General features: G+C 40.0%; 1 protein-coding gene across 4 annotated transcripts in view; it reads left to right on the top strand.

Moving 5' to 3' along the window:
* SETDB2 (SET domain bifurcated histone lysine methyltransferase 2) overlaps window positions 1-18,290 on the top strand; it is an 87,147-nt gene extending 68,857 nt beyond the window's left edge. For all 4 annotated transcript variants that reach the window (XM_073894582.1, XM_073894579.1, XM_073894581.1 and 1 more), the window contains 9 exons: window positions 1,399-1,506; window positions 7,896-8,029; window positions 11,275-11,318; window positions 11,511-11,576; window positions 13,064-13,113; window positions 13,805-13,862; window positions 14,535-14,660; window positions 15,688-15,759; window positions 17,472-18,290. In XM_073894582.1, coding sequence (XP_073750683.1) covers window positions 1,399-1,506; window positions 7,896-8,029; window positions 11,275-11,318; window positions 11,511-11,576; window positions 13,064-13,113; window positions 13,805-13,862; window positions 14,535-14,660; window positions 15,688-15,759; window positions 17,472-17,638 — 825 coding nt within the window. In that variant the 3' untranslated portion in view covers window positions 17,639-18,290. The remainder of the gene's footprint in view (window positions 1-1,398; window positions 1,507-7,895; window positions 8,030-11,274; window positions 11,319-11,510; window positions 11,577-13,063; window positions 13,114-13,804; window positions 13,863-14,534; window positions 14,661-15,687; window positions 15,760-17,471) is intronic.
* Window positions 18,291-18,635: the final 345 nt, after the last annotated feature.

Raw genomic sequence — 18,635 nt, forward strand, 5'->3', positions numbered from 1 at the left:
ATGTTGAGTGATGTTGAGAATCTTTTCATGTGTCTCTTTGCCATCTGTACAACTTCTTTGGAAAAATGTTTTTTCAGGTCTTCTGCCCACTTTTAATCAGATCATGTGTTTTTTTATTATTGAGTTGTAGTTCTTTATCTATTTGGGATATTAACTCCTTATCAGAGATGTCATTTGCAAATATCTTCTCCCATTTAGTAGGCTGCCTTTTCATTTTGTTGATGGTTTCCTTTGCTGTGCAAAAGCTTTTTGTTTTGGTGTGGTCCCAATAGTTTATTTTTGCTTTTATTTCCCTTCCTTGAGGGGACAGATCTAGAAAAATGTTGTTATGGCTGATAGCTAAGAGATTACTGCCTATGTTTTCTTCTGGAAATTTATGGCTTCAGGTCTTACATTTAGGTCTTTAATCCATTTTGAGTTCATTTTTGTATATGGTATAAGAAAGTGGTCCAGCTTCATCCTTTTGCATGTGTGTGTCCAGTTTTCCCAGCACCATTTATTGAAGAGACTGTCTTTTCCCCATTGTATATTCTTGTCTCCTTTGTTGAAGATTAGTTGGCCATAAAATCAGGGGTCTATTTCGGGGGGTTCTGTTCTGTTCCGTTGATCTATTTTTATGCTGTACCAGATTGTTTTGATTATTATAGTTTTGTAGTGTATCTTTAAATCTGAGATTGTGCTACTTCCAGTTTTTTTGTTCTTTCTCAAAGATTGCTTTGGCTATTTGGGGTCTTTTATGGTTCCATACAAATTTCAGCTTTATTTGTTCTAGTTCTGTGAAGAATGCTATTGGTATTTTGGTAGAGATTGCATTGAATCTGTAGGTTGCTTTGTAATTGCATTGTGTAATGTTGATCTTCAATTCAGAGATAGATTGGATTCAGGTAACACACGGAAACTTGAGCCAACCTAAACATAAAAGTGGGTTTTTAATCAGACTGCAGGGGATTTCATGGTTTCTGAAGGCTGGCATGTAGGCAGGTCTAAGAACCGTAGCTAGGAAACCATCAGGAACCCATCTTGTTCTCTCTAGCCCTCGTTTCTATATTCCTGTCTTTGCAGACTGGCTTGCTGTCTACCATGTGGCTCAGAGTCTATTCCACTCTCTCAGGATAGGGAATCCAGTTGGCTCAGTTTCGGGTCAGGGCCCCAACGAGGTCCAGTTAACCACTGGGGGGTCAGGGTTATGCAGTATAAAACACGCCTGGGGATCAGAGCCACTTCCAAAGAAAAGCAGGGTGGCTTGTAATCTGTTTACATACCCCAAAAGGTGGTCACTGTTATACCCCCAATTCATCTTCCACTCCTGGAGAGTACTTTGTGATACCATTTTCTGATTTGCAGCTTTTAATGGTACTTTGTGCATATTGTGCATTTTTTTCTTTTCCCAATTTGTAGCTGTATTCTTCAGCTCTTGTGGAATCTGAGGATCATGATCCACATAATCAAGACAGAAATTTTGATGTGGAATCAGTAAAGAAAGAAATCCACAGAGGACGGATGTTGGTAAGTATAAATGATTTTATTACTCATAAAAGATGAACAGATCTTGAAGGGGATGTTTCCAAGAGAAAGTCTACTTGATTGGTAAACCAGGGATAGAGACACATCTTGGAGAGCTGAAAGACATAGGACCTGTATTGGAAACTTAAATTCAACTGAACATTTAATATTTTAAAACAAACTACAACACGCTTCATCAGCAAAGTAGATATGAGTTCGATTGCTTTTGGCTGTAAGTAGAAGGAACCCTCAACTCAAACTTTAAGAAAAGGCTTTAACAAAAAGGATGCTCATTTTCTCACTTAGCCAGAGGGAAAACTGGCTTCAGAGTTGGTTGATTTAGTGGCCATCAAGAGCCCATCATCCTTTCTGTCATCCTGTCCACAACATCATTTGGTCCTCTTGTGGTCATAGGGTGGTCACAGACAACAACTGAAGTGTCAGTCTTTCTTATCTCTATCAGGTAAAAGAAAAAGGTCATCCCGGGCACCTGGGTGGCTCAGTTGGTTAAGTGTCTGCCTTTGGCTCAGGTCATGTTCCCAGGGTCCTGGGATCAAGCCCCACATCGGGCTCCTTGCTCAGTGGGGAGTCTGCTTCTCCCTCTGCCCCTCACCCCACTCTTGTGCTTTCTCACTCCGTTAAATAAATAAAATCTTTTAAAAAAGAAAAGAAAGAATTCATCCCCAAGCATTGAATAAGAGCCCTTCTGAAAATTAAATTAGGCCACACCCATCTTCCTGCTCTAGTTGCTAAAGGTGGCCATAACTAATCAGGATCGACCCCCTTGGACCTGGGTCAGCTCCGCTTGGGAAGACAAGAGTGTGGAGTAGCTACCCTATTAGTTCAGTTACAGTAGACTTCCTTTAGGAAAGGCCCTTCATGGCTTAGCAAGCAGTACAGCAGGTGTGAGCACCTAATGCCCACCACCACAGTAAGGTTGATGATCTGGAACAGACATTTATTTAGTCTTTACAAGGCATACACATAGATGAGGGCAGTTTCTGCACAGCCTGATGTGCTTTGAGAAGGGTCAGCACAGGTCACTCAAGCAATCAAGCACCTTAGTGCAGGTGGGGCCCAGAAGACTTCCTAGTTGGGGAGGAGTGAGGGTAACGAAGATGGGGAAGGAGGAATTCCAGGGAAAGGGAACAGGATGTGCAATAGTTGAGAAGGCAAGAAAGACATGGCATGTTCCTAAAACTATAAGCGTATGACTGTGGCATCCTCTTTACTGACTTCATGGAATTCCATGGGATCGACCAGAATGCATGAAACTATTCCCTTGTTGTTAGATAATGAGTCAACTCTGGTTTTTCACTATAACAACTAATGTCACCATAAACATCTTTGTACACATACCCTGTGTACTTGTTTGAGTAATGCTGTAAAGCACATTCCTAGAAGTGAAATGGCTGAGTGAAAGAGAATTCCCTTTAATAATTTTGAAACATGCGGGGCGCCTGGGTGGCTTAGTCAGTTATGCATCTGCCTTCCCCTCAGGTCATGATCCCAGGGTCCTGGGATTGAGCCCCACATCAGGCTTCCTGCTCAGCAGGGAGCCTGCTTCTCCTTTCCCTGCTCCCCCTGCTTGTGCACCCTCTCTCACTGTCAAATAAATAAGATCTTTAAAAATAATAATAATTTTGAAACATGCCACTAAACTGTCCCCCAGAAAGGTTGTACCATTTTATACTTCAGTGGATGAAAGAACATTTTTCCCAGCCCTTGACAAAAATGAGTATCATGAATTTTGTTATTTTTTGCGTCTGACAGGAAGTGTTACCATGCATTTCCCTCATCACTGGAGAGAGGTTGAACGTTAGTTCTTCTTAGGCATCTGTCTCCCTCCCAGCCTACCCAGCCCCAGCAGTTCTTCCATGATCCCTCTACAGTCAGTGGCCCCATCTCATAGGCATTGTCCTGCAAACAGCCTGGACTCCCTCTCCCCACCACCCACGTGTACATTTCCTTACTCACTTAGCAAACCACCACCACCCCCGCCCCTGCCAGTGAAATGCACCTGTCTGTTGTCTGCATATGCTGAGCAGTACTGGCACTTGAACAGTTGACCAACTGGACAAAAACCCACAAAGGTGTTGACTGATCTTAGCTTCATGGCCACAAACCTCAAAAGGAACCTCAACACGTCACCCTCCACCCTCTACCTTTACTGTTTCATATCCTCTCATCTCTTTTTAAAACCTCTCCCACCCCAACTGTTCATCCCCAAGTTGATGACTATGCCTTATTTTTTTTTATAAACTTTATTCTTTTAGAGCAGTTTTAGGTTCATAGAACACTTAAGGGGAAAGTACAAAGATTTCTCATATACTTCCCACCCCCACACATACACAACCTTTTTATCAACATCCCCCACCAGAGTGGTCATTGTTACAACTGATGAACCTACACTGACATTTCATGAAAACACCCGAAGTCCGTAGTTTACATCAGGGTTCATCTTGGTGGTACACCTATCTGTCTGATTTTTATCGAGAAATGGAAGCCATTAGCCAAGAACTCCTACTATTCAAACCACTGCCCATCCACCTCTGTCCCCAGACTCTGGGACCTCCCTCTTGTCAAAGTCAACCCTCCACTTAGACTTTGGAGTCATCACCTGCCCCTCTTTAAGGATTAGGCTCTTGCATTTCCCTTTAACGTCAGTATCCCCCCTTGTACTAGATTATTTCCTTCAGCATATATCCAAGATCAACTGATCATGTCATCTTAAATTAAATCCTCCTTTGTAAAATTATTAAAACCTGGTCAATTACAATGTCACTTCTGTCCTTAGCTGACCTTTCAGCAGTATTCATCACAGTTGTCCATGCCCTGCATCCTGAAGCACTTTCTTCCTTTGACTTCCTACATGTACACTCTGCTGCTATGTCTCTTACCTTTCTGGCTGCTTCCTCCCAAGCACCTGGGCTGTTTTTCCTTCTCTGCTAAATCTCTAAAGTGTACAGTCCCCAAGGTTCTCCTGGGCTCCTTCCTCCATCTGAACATCTTTCCTGTGTGACCTCTTCCAGTTCCCATGGCTTCAATTCCTACTTATGCCAGGGACTCTGTACCTCCAGCCATTAAAACCAACCTGACATATCTACATGAGTATCTAAGAGCATCTCATATTAAACTGGCCAATGAACACAGTTCCAGCCCCTGCACACATATACACACACTCCATCTAAACCTGTTCACTCCTCACCTCAATGAACTGCCAACCATTCATCCATCATCATCTTCTCATCAACCTCCCAGCCCAGCATCCAGCCTGTCAGTGTCACCCTGCAGACCCTCTATCCTCCCCATTTTTTTTTTAAAGATTTTATTTATTTACTTGACAGAGACACAGCGAGAGAGGGAACAGAAGCAGGGGGAGTGGGAGAGGGAGAAGCAGACTCCCTGCTGAAAAGGGAGCCCGATGTGGGGCTCAATCCCAGGACCCCGGGATCATGACCTGAGCCGAAGGCCGACGCTTAACGACCGAGCCACCCAGGCGCCCCTCTATGCTCCCCTTCTCTCTGTCACTAACCCCCTGCAGTAAAGTCATGGATCTCCCTCAGACACTTGCTAATAAACATCACTGATCTTTGTTTTGCACTCTCTCCTGCCCATCCCTACCCCAGCCCATTCTCCACACAGCCACAATAGTGTCTTTAAAATACTGATCACTTAGGGCCCCTGGGTGGTTCAGTCTGTTCAGCATTGGACTCTTGATTTCAGCTCAGGTCATTATCTCAGGGTTGTGAGATTAAGCTCCAGGTCCAGCTCTGTGCTCTGCAGTCAGCACTGAATCTGCTTGGGATTCTTTCCTTCACCCTCCCCCTCTGTCCCTCCCTCAGCTCATGTTCTCTCTCAAATAAATAAATAAATAAATAAATAAATAAATAAATAAATAAATAAATAATTTTAAAAATAAAATACTGATCACTTTATGTTCCCATCGTACAAAGACAAAACCCCAACTCCTTACTCTGCTTTGTAACCCCTACATGACCCAGCCTTTCCTTACCCCTTGGATCTTACCTCTGACTTCCCTTACCCTCATCTCTGCCCCAACAACATCAGCCCACCCCTCTTGTCCTTCCAGTAAGCTTGGTAGGAGGCTCATTTTTGCCATAGGAATATAAAGCCTTCTGCCTAGAATATCCTTCCCCCTGCTTTTTTGCCTCCTGGGAGCTCTTAGTATTCAAATCTAAACTTCTGTATCACCTCCTCAGAGAGGAGGGAATGTGTCCCAATCTGAAATAGGGACCCAGTGAAAATGTCACTTCACCTTCTAACAAAGCATGTATCACTATGTTTTTTTAAGATAATTCATATATTTTTATTAGCTCATTCTTTGCACTAATTAAGCACTTGGTAAATATTGATATCGATAGTCTTATTGCTATAATTACTAGAGATGTTATTTATTTTTGTTAAAATTGAAATTTATGTTCATTAAAAGACATCATTAAAGACAGTGAAGAAACAAAACAGACTGGGAAAAGATATTTACAACACATGTATCACTGTGTTTTTAACTTTATGTGATCATGGTCTGTCTCTCTCCACTAGAATGTTAACTTCACAAGGGCAGGTACCTTGTCCCCAGCTGTTTCCCTCTACCCTAGAACAGTGCCTGACACATCACAGTTACTCAGTAGTCTTTAAGTGAATGAAATTTTATTAGCCATTTGTATTTCTTCTGTGATTTGCCTGTTCTCATTTTTCTGAGTTTATCAGTCTTAAACCTTTATCAAATATGCAGCAAACATTTTTCTTTTTTTATTGATACAGTTGACATACAATATTAGTTTCGGGCATACAACACAGTGATTTCACATGTATGTATATACGTTATGAAATGATCACCACAATAAGCCCAATTACCATCTGTCACCATATTCCAATATCGTTGACCATATTCTCTATGCTCTGCATTATATCCCTGTGATTTATATATTTTTTTTAAGATTTTATTTATTTGACAGAGAGAGACACAGCAAGAGGAAACACAAGCAGGGGGAGTGGGAGAGGGAGGAGCAGGCTTCCCACTGAGCAGGGAGCCCGATGTGGGACTCGATCCCAGGACCCTGGGATCATGACCTGAGCCGAAGGCAGATGCTTAACGACTGAGCCACCCAGGCGCCCCATGAAAGCCTGTACCTCTTAATCCCCTTCACCTACTTTGCCCACAGTTTGTTCATTGTATTAATGAGTCTGTTTCTGTTTGCAAACATTTTCATTGTTTTTTTGGTAGCTGTCACTATAAAAATGGAAGTTTCATTTTTTATGTAGTCAGATCCGTCAGTCTTTTTCTCTGTGACTTCTGAGTTTCCTTCCTTGCTTAACCTTCCTGACCTTAACCCCATACATTTTCATTAACTTTAAAACTTTTTCTCAGAGCCTTAATCCATGTGGAACTTATTTGGTAATATATTGTGAGGTAGGGATGTAACTTTTTTTCTACACATAAAGCCAGATGGCCCCCCCCGCCAAATTAAATGATCTTTCTTTGTGCTCTGATTTGAAATTCTACCTTTAGCATAATCTAATTTCTTACCCATATTTGAATTTTCTTTATTTGTATGGTTGCTTGTGCTGACCTTAGGATACTGTTCGAAGTATTTCCTGTTTTGCAAGGTGGTTTCATTGTGCTTCCCCTTCATTCAGACAGAGCCTACTATAAATCACATCAGCATTGGGCATGGCTTGGACTCCCCTAAACCAGTTAGACTGCTGTGGCCACATACTGTCCTAACAATCTCTACACCACCTTCAATATATAAAATACCAGATCAACTGACTAATATATAAAAGCAAGAGATCAAATAAATAGAACTTGGAAAAAAATTTGCTACTCAGGGTTTTGTTTTTTTTTTTAATTTTAAATTTTTGGCCCTACTACATAGATTCCAGAGAGGTTTCACTTACTTTATCTCATGTTATCCTCAGTAGAAACCATGAGACAGTGTTATCCGCAGGGAGGGATCTGGGTCTAAGAGAGGGGAGAGACTGCTGGATCACACAGCTCTCAGTGGTACCATCAGAAACCACCCTCACCATGGGCCCCAGTGTCCCTAACAGGACCCCTTGCCTGGTGCAGGACAAACCTCTTTTTAGAAATCTCTTGTAAAAAGAGAAAGGTTTTGTTTGTTTTAAAACAAAAAGGGTTTTCTACTTTTAGTCAGATCATTACAGGTCAGTGCCAACCAAGTACTTTAGTTAGCAGAAGTTTTGCTGAAATCTCAAAATGAGCAGCCAGATGTAAATACCTAACATTTGTGGCTGAGGACGTTAGGGCTGCAGACTTAAAAATAACATTTAATGATGTCTTTAACTTTAAATTTTAACAAAGATTATGAAAAACAGGTGCTTACTCAGTAAAATTTATTCTTCTGTAGAAATGTTCACTTTGTAGTAAAAAAGGAGCCACCGTGGGATGTGATTTAAAAGCCTGTAACAAGACTTACCACTTTTTCTGTGCCAAGAATGACCACGCAGTTCTACAAATTGATGGATCTCGAGGAATTTATAAGTATGTATAATTAAACAGTTTTAAAGCTACATTTGGGGGAATGGAATAAGGAATGGTTAGATTAAGAAAGAGTTTTTTGTTTTTGTTTTTTTTTTAAGATTTTACTTATTTGACAGAGCACAAGCAGGGGGAGCGGCAGGCAGAGGATGGGGGAGAAGCAGGCTCCCCGCCGAGCAGGGAGCCCAATGCAGGGGCTTGATCCCATGACTCTGGGATCATGACCTGAGCAGATGCTTAACCAACTGAGCCACACTGGCACCCCAACAAAGAGGTTTTTAAAGATAATTTTATGCAAATGGTTTCCAAGTAAGAACGTGGTTTGGGGGGCAGTCGGGAACCTGACTTCACAATATCTTCCCTCGGTATTATAGAAAGAAAATGAGCAGAGTTGGTTTTGGTTTTAATCTTCCTAAATGCCTTCTTTCCCAGTAGAAAGCACTGGTTGCCATACTGGCATGTGTGACCTAATGGGTGGTCACAGGACCTAGAACCAGTTCACTATTGCTCTCCCCTGCAAACAGGAGCCTTGTGAGCCACAAGTCCATGGTTTATCCATCTTGTCTGCTGAATGAATGTCTTTTCCCACCACTCTCACCACCATCTTACCTATAAAGAGCTTTTAAAAATGATAAACTATGCAGCAAATATAGTAATCAGTCATTAAGTTCTTGAAGAAAGAAATTAATCCTGTTTGAATTGCCTTTGGCTTTTAAAATCTTGCTTCCCTCTTTCAGTAATTCTTTAATGTTAATTTTGACCCAGTAAGGCATATTTCAAGTCCAACAGAATTGTATTTGTTTTATCCAGGAAGAAACCTGATCTTCCTTCTGACGAAAGGTTGCAGTTCAGTTAAATAGACAATTTAGTCAAACGAAATCAGTAAGCCAGTTGTTAACTGAATTGATTCAAGTCATGTTCAGTTTTTTGGTATGTGGATGCAGTCTAAAACATGTCATATAGGGGCGCCTGGGTGGTGCAGTTGGTTGAGCATTTGCCTTCAGCTCAGGTCATGATCCTAGGGTCCTGGGAATGAGCCCCGCATCGGGCTCCCTGCTCAGTGGGGACTCTGCTTCTCCCTCTCCCTGTGCCTCTCCCCCTGCTTGTGCTATCTGTCAAATAAATAAATAAATCTTTAATAAAATAAATTATAAAGTTAAAAAGATATCTAGAAGAAGTTTTGACCTTTCTTAAAGTTATGAAATGGAATATAAAAGAAAATGATGGTCTGAAGTTGAAGAGCTAGGCAGATACTTTTCACTTCTTTGGGGTATGTGCATACATTCTGATGGAATATTTTAAATTTCAGTTGAAATATTTTTATTCACAATATTTTGAATGAGAGCATTATCTTTTTAATACGATTTTTGTGAGATCCTAAATATTTTAAAATTGCATTTGGAGGCTAGATTTTTCCCCCCTTTGGGCACACACCCCCAGTTTCATCAAAGTGTTTCAGGCACTATGTTGTTTTATTTGATCTAAATAATCACTTACTTTGTGCCAGAAATACTTCCAACTACTTTACAAATGTTAACACATATAATCCTCATAACAACCCAGTGAGGTAGATATTTATCCCCACTTTACAGATGCAGACACTGAGGCCCTGTGAGACTTAGTCATTTGTCCCTAGGTCACACAGCTGGTGAGTGGCAGAGCTGGGCTTTAGGGCTTTGGAGTTCTTGCTCTTCACCACATCCTCTTCAAGCTTAGGGGCCTATATTCTAAAACAGTATGGGCAAGCATATTATTAAAAGGAATTTGTTAAATAATTTTACATCTGATTTTGAGCAAGTTCCATAGGTATTTTATTGCTTGAGTCTAAAAAGGAATGTGTAAGTCATACTAATTTTGTACCATACTTTTTATATTTGATTTGCTCAGAAACTCAGATTTTTTTTTTTTTTACCTTCCCAAAGAGTTCATTATGACTTCCATAATGACCTCACGCACCCACTAGACACACTGTTACTAGCAGAGCTACAAGACTGAACAAAAAGGAGTCGATTCGTGTTATATCTTAAACTGCAAAAATACTGGTCTTGTGTTAGTAGAACCAAGGAATAGAGACTCAATGAAAATAATCATTTTTGTCATTATCATGTATCAGGTGAACTTCTATGTACTTTTTAATTTAAATATTCAGTTGTTAGAGTGCCTGTCATACACAAGGTATCTTGCTAGGTGCAGGAAGAATATAAAGAGGAATAGGACATGGGCTAAATCTAAGAGAACCTAGCACCTCGCTGGAAGGACCAGAGGCCAGAACAAATAGAAGCACGTGGCATGATGGGAGCAGGAGGGGATTTGCATGAAACCGGCTTGGCCTTGAGTTGATAATTGTTGAAATTGAGTGATGGGTGGGGGGCTATGGGGCTTATCATCTCTTCACTTTTAGATCTGTTCGAATTTTCCATAATAAAAAAATGTAAGTGCCTGGCAAAAGAAGTGTGCAGATACTGGAATCCAATGGGTGAGATTAATTTTGCTTGGGGCAGGATATGGGTTGCTAGGAAGATTGCATGTAAAAGGCAGAAATTGGTGTAAAACAGGAAGAATTCATATGTTCCCACAGGCAAGAAGGAGCCTGCCTCCTGAGGGTCAGCACCTTAAGGAAAGGAAGGGAGCTGTAGCTGGGGGCTGAGGATAGAGCCTGGGGAAGATAGGGGAGCTGAGCAGCTCCTCAAAATTCATTTACTCCATTTCTTCTTCATAGCCTGCTGTGCTGCTTGCTTCTCTTCTAAGGCATCGATCCGTTCTAGATTCATGCAGTTCAACTCTAAAGTCTGGGGGGAGATAACTGCTGGGTTAGAAAACGACTTTCCCCAAAATTCATGCATGCAATTTTGTGCTATTTATTGTTGAAAATCAGTAGAACTTTGTGTAGTCAGATGAAAATTTGTCTTAGATGTTGTATCTTTAGATATCTTTCTTCATACAGTAAAATCCCACTGACCACGATGTATGAGTTACTTACCATTGTTCAAAATGTTTCACACGCACTCCTTCGGAGAGCGTACCAACTTGAGGGCTGAGAGCACAAAAGACATCTGACAGAGGCTCCGTCCGCACGTGATGAGGGTCAGTAACTTACACAGGTTTGGACAGCATTTTTCTTTTACAAATATTTAGGGTAAGGCCATCATGAAAATTAGACTAGTTCCTTTTTAAATCATAAGAAAATAGGAATATTTCAGAAGTGTAAGTAAAAATATTTAACAATTCTTTGAAATTGCATGTTTCAGAGTGTTTTGCAAACAACATGCTCCATTGACCGACGCTCATAATGGTAAGTCTCTAAAATTTAGTACTGTGGGTTTAAAGAAAGGTATACATTTAGGTAAGACGTGGAATATCCTGATTTACTAGCCTCACTGAATTAAATACAAATTTTTGAGTTAAGTTTTTAATACTTAAAAAATTGCCAGTTTCTTTGTGCAGTGTGCAGTATAATGGACTAACTTTCTTCTTTGCAAACTAGACCCACTCCCAGGAACGTCTGGTACCTCCCATCCTCACTACAGTCAGAGGGCCAAACAAGGACGTGGTAAAAACCTTTGACTTTTGCAACTGCTTCTCTTCTAAAATATCAGTAGTTATAAAATTGATAAATTGCTGCACATTCCCTAAAATTTCCTAAGAATGCATGATTAGCATTTCAGTTATAATTAAGGAAAACTGGGCCCTGGCTAACTGGAGTCACGGGCTGTACATTCACTCATGAATGGCCTCTGTATGCTGCCTGAACAGCAGTGTCTCACCAGCACGAAATCTGGAATGCTCACTGTGGACCAGTCAGGACCTCTTTGGAAAAAACTTAGTTCCACATCATGCCAACTGCATTTTTTGGTGGTAAACAACACTCTCTAAACAGTATTGTTACCCTCATTTTTCAGTCAATACCCTTTTATCAGGATTATAAAAAATATAGTTTCGATCAGTGTTTACTAATAGGGAAAGGTAACAATGTAGTCTTAATTTTTAAATTTCTTTTTTAAGAGCATGCACGAGCAGTAGGGGGTGGGGAGGGGCAGAGGGAGAGAGAGAATCTCAAGCAGGCCCCACACGCAGCATGAAGCCAGACACGGGGCTCAATCTCATGACCCAAGCCAAGAGTCAGATGCTCAACCAACAGAGCCACCCAGGCAACCCAATATTTAAAATTTTTTTTAATGTATTAGTTTTTAAAAGCAGATTATAACACAGTTATGAATCCTCTCCCCAGAAGAAACTATCAGTTTCATTTGAATTCTTCTAAAAATTTCCTGTACATACTATATTTTGTTTTCACTCAGACATCCTTCTATATCTATACAAATGGATCTACCTCATTTTTGAAAGGCTGCATAATATTCAACTGTGTGTATTATTATTCAGTTGTATAGCTGAATTACAACTGAACTAGTCTCTGCACGATAGACACCGAGGTTATTTCCTTTTTTTTTTTCTATCACATCAAATAGTGTAGTTAACATTTTTCTCCATTCATCTTTGTGCCTTTATGCAACTGTACCATTTGGAAAACTTTGTGTAGATTGCTGGGTCAAAAAGTATAAACAGTGAGACTGTGGTAACAACTGGCTAATTCTCTTCCAAAGAGGCACCAGCAGTACACAATTACCCCAATCCTTGCAAATATATTAAACAAACACTTTCATCTTTGTCAGTTTGATAGGTGGAAAATTATTTTGCATGTCTTTACTTATGAGTAAAATTGAGTGTATTCCCCTTTTGATCTATACATCTGTTTTCCTGTGACACAGTCTGTTTTTCTATTTAATGAACTCTTCCTAGAGGGTTCCCCATTGGCCTATTTTTCTATTCATTTGTTTTATATTTATAAGATTTTTATATTTTGAAAATTGGTGCTTTATCATATGTGTTGCAAACATTTAGTGTTAAGTTTGCCATATCTTTTGACTTTGTAATAACTTTTAGTATATAAGAGTTTTCTATTTTATGTAGTCAAGCATCAGTCTTTTCCTTTATGGATTCTGGTTTCTACATGATTTATATTTTCAATTGATTTTTCAGGACTGAAAAGAAAAAGAGGAAGGAAGAAATGTCTCTCAGAAGACATTCATGTATGTTGTATAATAAAATGACTTCATTTTATTATAGCTTTCAGTTTCTTCACACAGTTTCTTCCTTATTTTAACCATTCACATATCCGGTGAAATGGTAACAGAACCATAATGAGCTGAATGTAAAAGTTGGATGTGTTGGGTATCCCAGCACGTGCCCTTCAGGAGGTGACAGTCCTATGGCTCTGATAACACACATCCTGGTACCACATCAGTGAAAGTATCAGAGCCCACAGTGTGCTTATGGTCTTAAAATGGGCAGAGGTGCAGTAAAACATCCTTACCTAACCAAGTATTTCTCAGCTGCATGATCCACACTTGACCTGATTTGTGATTATCATAATTTTCTGCATTACTATTATGTGCAAAGTGTATGAAATGTTTTGGGGATTTGAAACCGTTTTTTACACATCCACTCATATGAGCTAAATTAATATTCGTATGAGCTAAATTAATATGAGCCAGCAACCTTCCCCTCTTGCTGTTTATACAAGAGGAGCTTGCCACACTTCTTGATGTTTTGTTATACAAAAATGATTTGATGTTTACATGTAAACTACCAATGAATATGGGGCATGATTTTTCACCACAGGCATATCATTGAATTGTATGCAAAAGACTAGTTTTCATTTTACACAATATTAAATGGCAACAGTAAATCAATGTAATCTTAATTTTTCTCTCCCTCTAGCCACCTGAAACGTTGACATTCGATAGATTCATGAAGGAAGAGGAAGGCAGACACACAGGTTTGCTATAAATTTTGTATCAAATATGACTTACAGTACTTATAAAAATAACCCATTTACTTCAAAGTTGGATCCCACTTTATTCTTCTAGACTTATAGTAATTGTAAGAAAAGAAAGCTTTTATCATAATTATCTACTCTATCATAGCCCCAGGTCAAAGTAATTTAGATGGGGATGGTCCATTGTTCTTTGGTATTAAGAAAGAAAGGATACACTTCCTGGTCTAGAAGCCAGGGTTACCTAAGCTCAGAATCCAGTCCTGTGCTACCTCTTGTACTGTGACCCCAGGAAGGGGTCCAGGAAGCTGAAGCCAGTCACTGTAGCTTTCTGTCAGGGAAACAGACATTCCATAATGACGCACAGTAACTGTGACAGAAAAAATGATGGGAGCTATTATCTCAAAGATCTGCAGCTAAATTTTAGAAAGTCTTCTTGATTCAGATAATTAGTCTAAGCAGGGAAGTTTTTCTTTTCACTTTTTGTAACTTTGTTTCAGTGAGGAAAACATGAGGTATGATGAAATTACAATAAAAGATAAAGGTGCTGTATTTATTATCCTATTGACTGTGCTCATCCACCACTAGGCATGGTCTGAAGAAATGACCATAAAGGGATTTATGAGAGCTGCTCTAGATCATTTCCTAAAATGTTTTTCTTATTCTTACATGCAGCTGTGAAGACTGGTTTTCTTAAGAAATGTAAGGAAGCGGGGCTTCTTAATGATTTATTTGAAGAAATATTAGACAAACTTCATTTGATTCAAGAAAGACTCATGGGTGACACTGCTTCTGATTCAGGTACTGAAATAGCAACATTTCTATGTGCAGAGACTTCTCGCAAACCTACTTCTAAAACAGACCAAACCAAAAGTACACATTTTCTATGCAATTTCTTTTCCTTATCTCATTCTTTAATACAATTCACTGTTCCAGGTCTCTAGTCTTCTATGTATCAACAGGATGTGGGTAATTCACAAACTGATTCAGTGAAAAGCAGGCTGGGGCCCTGCAAGTTGTGATGGGTTTTGCAGACGCGTGTAGCTGAGAGTGACAGCCGACAGCACATGGACGCTCAGAACCACAGGCAGTTACACATCTGCCCCCTCACCGCTTGTTGCTAACATCTGAGAATAGCATCATGTTACAGTTTTGATTTGACTCAAATTCTGTTCCTTATGTCTTTTTTTGGTAATATCAACTCAAAGCTTATAGAAGAAAAAAGGAATGTTTTGTTTGATGTTGCACCTAGTTAATGTGACCTTTCAGAAAGAGCTCTTTGGGAAGCCAAAGTTCCATTTGTATATGCAAGTATATAGCCACTTAGCCTTCTTAGACCCTACACTGTGAGCTTAAAAACTTTATGATAAATGCAGTTATTTTGCAAGGAAAAGACTGACAGTCTATATTGTAGGCACCATTGTAAAGTCTATGATTATTTGAAAGGGATTATTTTCTATAGGACAAAACCAAAAAGTGAAATTAAGAGCAAACTTCCAAAAATTCATTCACTACATTCATTCATTTCCTCTTTACTTGAGACTAAGTACTTCTCAAACTTGAACATGCCTCTCAGAGCTCCTAGAGGGCTTGTCAGAACTAGTAAGCGGGCCTCACCTCTGGAACTTCTGATGTGGTAGCAGAGCCCCGCATTCGCATTTCCACCACGTCCCCGGGGACACTGCCGCTCCTCCGGTGTGAGACGGAAGTTGCACAGTGCTAGACTGTTCTGTGTGTTTTTCCATTCCTTATTTGGGGTTAGTTTGTAAGGGGTTTCTGCCTGTATCAATTATTTAAATTAGAACTGAAAATGTGTTTCTCCCTACAGACCATGAAGAAATCGAGACTTCACTTTTTGACTGTAAATTGTTTGAAGACACATTTGTAAATTTTCAAGCAGGTATGAGTTATAACCGAGCAGCATAATTTATATATATATACACTGAAGTAATATAATACTATTCAGGTGATAAACATCATTTTAGAAGAATGTTCATCATCTTACTAAATGAAAAAACCCACCACAAAGCAGTACGAGCCCTCACACACACAGAAAAAACGTACCCAAATGGGAACAGTCGTTACCTGTAGGGGGCCGGACAGTGCTGCATTAGATTTTCCACATTTTCTACATATACCCAATACCGCAGTAATCAGAAAAAAACTCAGTTTTTTGTTTCTACTTTTTTAAATGATTGCAAAATGGGAGGTCGTTAGGCCCCATGTTCAGGACTCAGCAGGAGCTGGGGAGGTGGCAAGGCTGTGACATTTGAGTGTACAAATTTTCATTCTCCCAATATTAATCTTCAATCTAACTGGGGGAAGGAGGGTTGCAATTCACTGACTCTAAGATGAGCAAGAAAAAACAGTCGTTTTTGAAAAAGAAGCAAGCCTGGTGGGGGCAGAGACTTAATGGTTGCTATTTTATAAAAAGGTTTTGCTGAATCATTATACTGTACACCCGAAACTAATAGGACACTGTATGTTAATAGTACCTCAACCACTCAGTGAGTAGGTCCTCCCACCCTTAAGATGCTTTCAAAACCGGCTACATTTCCACTTACAGAAATCAGACCAGACTCATCTGTATCAACCTGCCACTCAGCGGGACAGGCTGTGTACTGCACATCCCAGCCAGAGTGGGACACAGAACTGGGTGTGAACGGCTCCCCCTACAGTTGCACAACCACAGTGTCCTACGCTCCATTCAGATAATTAGCCTATCCTTTAATGGTCTCTTGAGAATGTCTGCTCGCTGCTAATGCGAGTATCCATCTATTTTTTAAAAGCAGCCTTTAAAATCTTTTTCTAAAAAGCCTTATTTTGTAGGGGACTTTCATCTGTGTTACTTTTCTTCCATATGAAAGTCATGTTTCCTCTCCGTGCATGGGTTAGTTGGGAAGATAGACGTTATAGTGTAGTACTTGGGGGGAGTGGGGCAGGAAGAGGAGACACTATTTGAAATTGCATTAGAACCAACTTTAAAGGCCTAACTTGACATCCTTACTGATACAGACTCTCTTGCGTAGTTTAATTAAAGTTGCTCAGTTCTAATGTTCCAGAAAGTTAACTATAGGTATTCTAGAGAAAGATTATATGTTTGTGTTTTAATACTCAACTTTGAAGTTTTCAAAAAACATTGTCACTGAGTAATAGTTATTTATAAAGCCTAATTAAAGTATCTTCTTCCTATGTTTCCACAGTAAAGGCCTTCCTTTTTCTAAATAAAACCAAAAACTTTTATGTAACATTAAAAACTGGATGCATTTTTATGAAAGATTTGCCGTTATCCTTGATATTCAAACCACATGCTCTCTCCACTTATCTCTCAACAAATGTGTATAGTGCAGCATGAAGGTTATACAATCTCTGCTTCTGAGTTCTCAAAGATATACAAAAGGGACTCAAGCTCTAAAGATGTACTGACCGGCTTTATGTGATAAAAACTAGAATTCTATCCTGAATTAGAAGAGGAACCAGTTCCTGCTCACAAGGCCCTATTTTCTTTTCATGTGGGGCACAGCAGTGTCTATTATGCACTTGCAAGTGAAAGAGGCCAGAAATAGTACATTGTTTATAAAACTACTAACCTGAAATTTCTTTTTATCATAGGAATACAGAAGAAAATCCATCAATGTGAAGAATGGCAGAAGCAACTGAATGACGAGATTGGAGTACTTAAGGACTTAAACCAAACCGTGTGCTCTCTTCAAGGAGATAGAGACATGTCAAGTTCTACTTCAGTATCTTCTGTGTCTTCTAAGGATACCATTTCCTAAATCAGGAATGAGGCTCAGTTGCAAGCAGGCTACAAACTGAAGACCTGACCTGTGGAAGCCACACATCTTTAGAGCTAGGCCTCTCCTGTCTCTCTGGACTTCAAGCTTCAGTCCTTATCAACTCTTACCTGTTCTTGCTGATTGACATTTCATTTGATTCTGCCTCCCTCTTATTATCATCTCACTTCTCTCCAATAAAATGTTTCTCAGATTCTACTTGAGTAAACTGGATCACACCTCCCATCTCTCCCACCCGCTGCACTGAAAATCTTCTGGTAGCTTCATGCTGGTACATTCCGCCCCCCCTCCCCCACTCCAGTGATCTACATTGATTCCAGTAACACACAGGGTGCTCCTGGAAGTAAAGGCTCCCCAGGGCCTTTGCACATCTTGCTGTGAAGCCTTAACTGCTCTTTTACCTTTCTCTGCCTGTTCCTCCTGCAGATCTCACTATACCAGTTCTACCACTCATTTCATCGGAGTACTTTTCCTTCCCATCACTTCCCAGTGTAACCCACTGTATCTTACATCATTCTGTTAGGGTACAAGCTGTCTGAGGGCAAAAACTCACTATTCCTGTGTTTTGCTACCAACGCATTCCCAGCACCTAGCACGCTCAATAAATGTTAAATAAATGCATAAACTGTTCTTATCCTTTGAGACTAGTTCCAGCTTATAATGATATAATAAATTTGAGTATTTTTACTCCACTTGTACCAAATTCACTGGTCATCACGAAGTCTGCTTTTTTAAATTTCAGCCGCTGTCATTACATGGGCATACATCATCTTCAAAATATTTAAATTATAACAACTCTTTGAATAAGAACATCAGAATGAAAAACCAGGGGCGCTGGGGTGGCTCACTTGGTTAAATGACTGACTCCCGATTTCGGCTCAGGTCAGGTCATGATCTCAGGGTTGTGAGACCGAGTCCCATGTCAGGCTCTGCTCTGAGCACAGAATCTGCTTGTCCCTCTCCCTGCTCTCTAAAATAA

The sequence above is a fragment of the Callorhinus ursinus genome, unplaced genomic scaffold, assembly GCF_003265705.2.
Source record: "Callorhinus ursinus isolate GAN/ISIS: 27379988/994484 unplaced genomic scaffold, GSC_fseal_2.0 scaffold7, whole genome shotgun sequence".
Classification (NCBI taxonomy): Eukaryota; Metazoa; Chordata; class Mammalia; order Carnivora; family Otariidae; genus Callorhinus; species Callorhinus ursinus.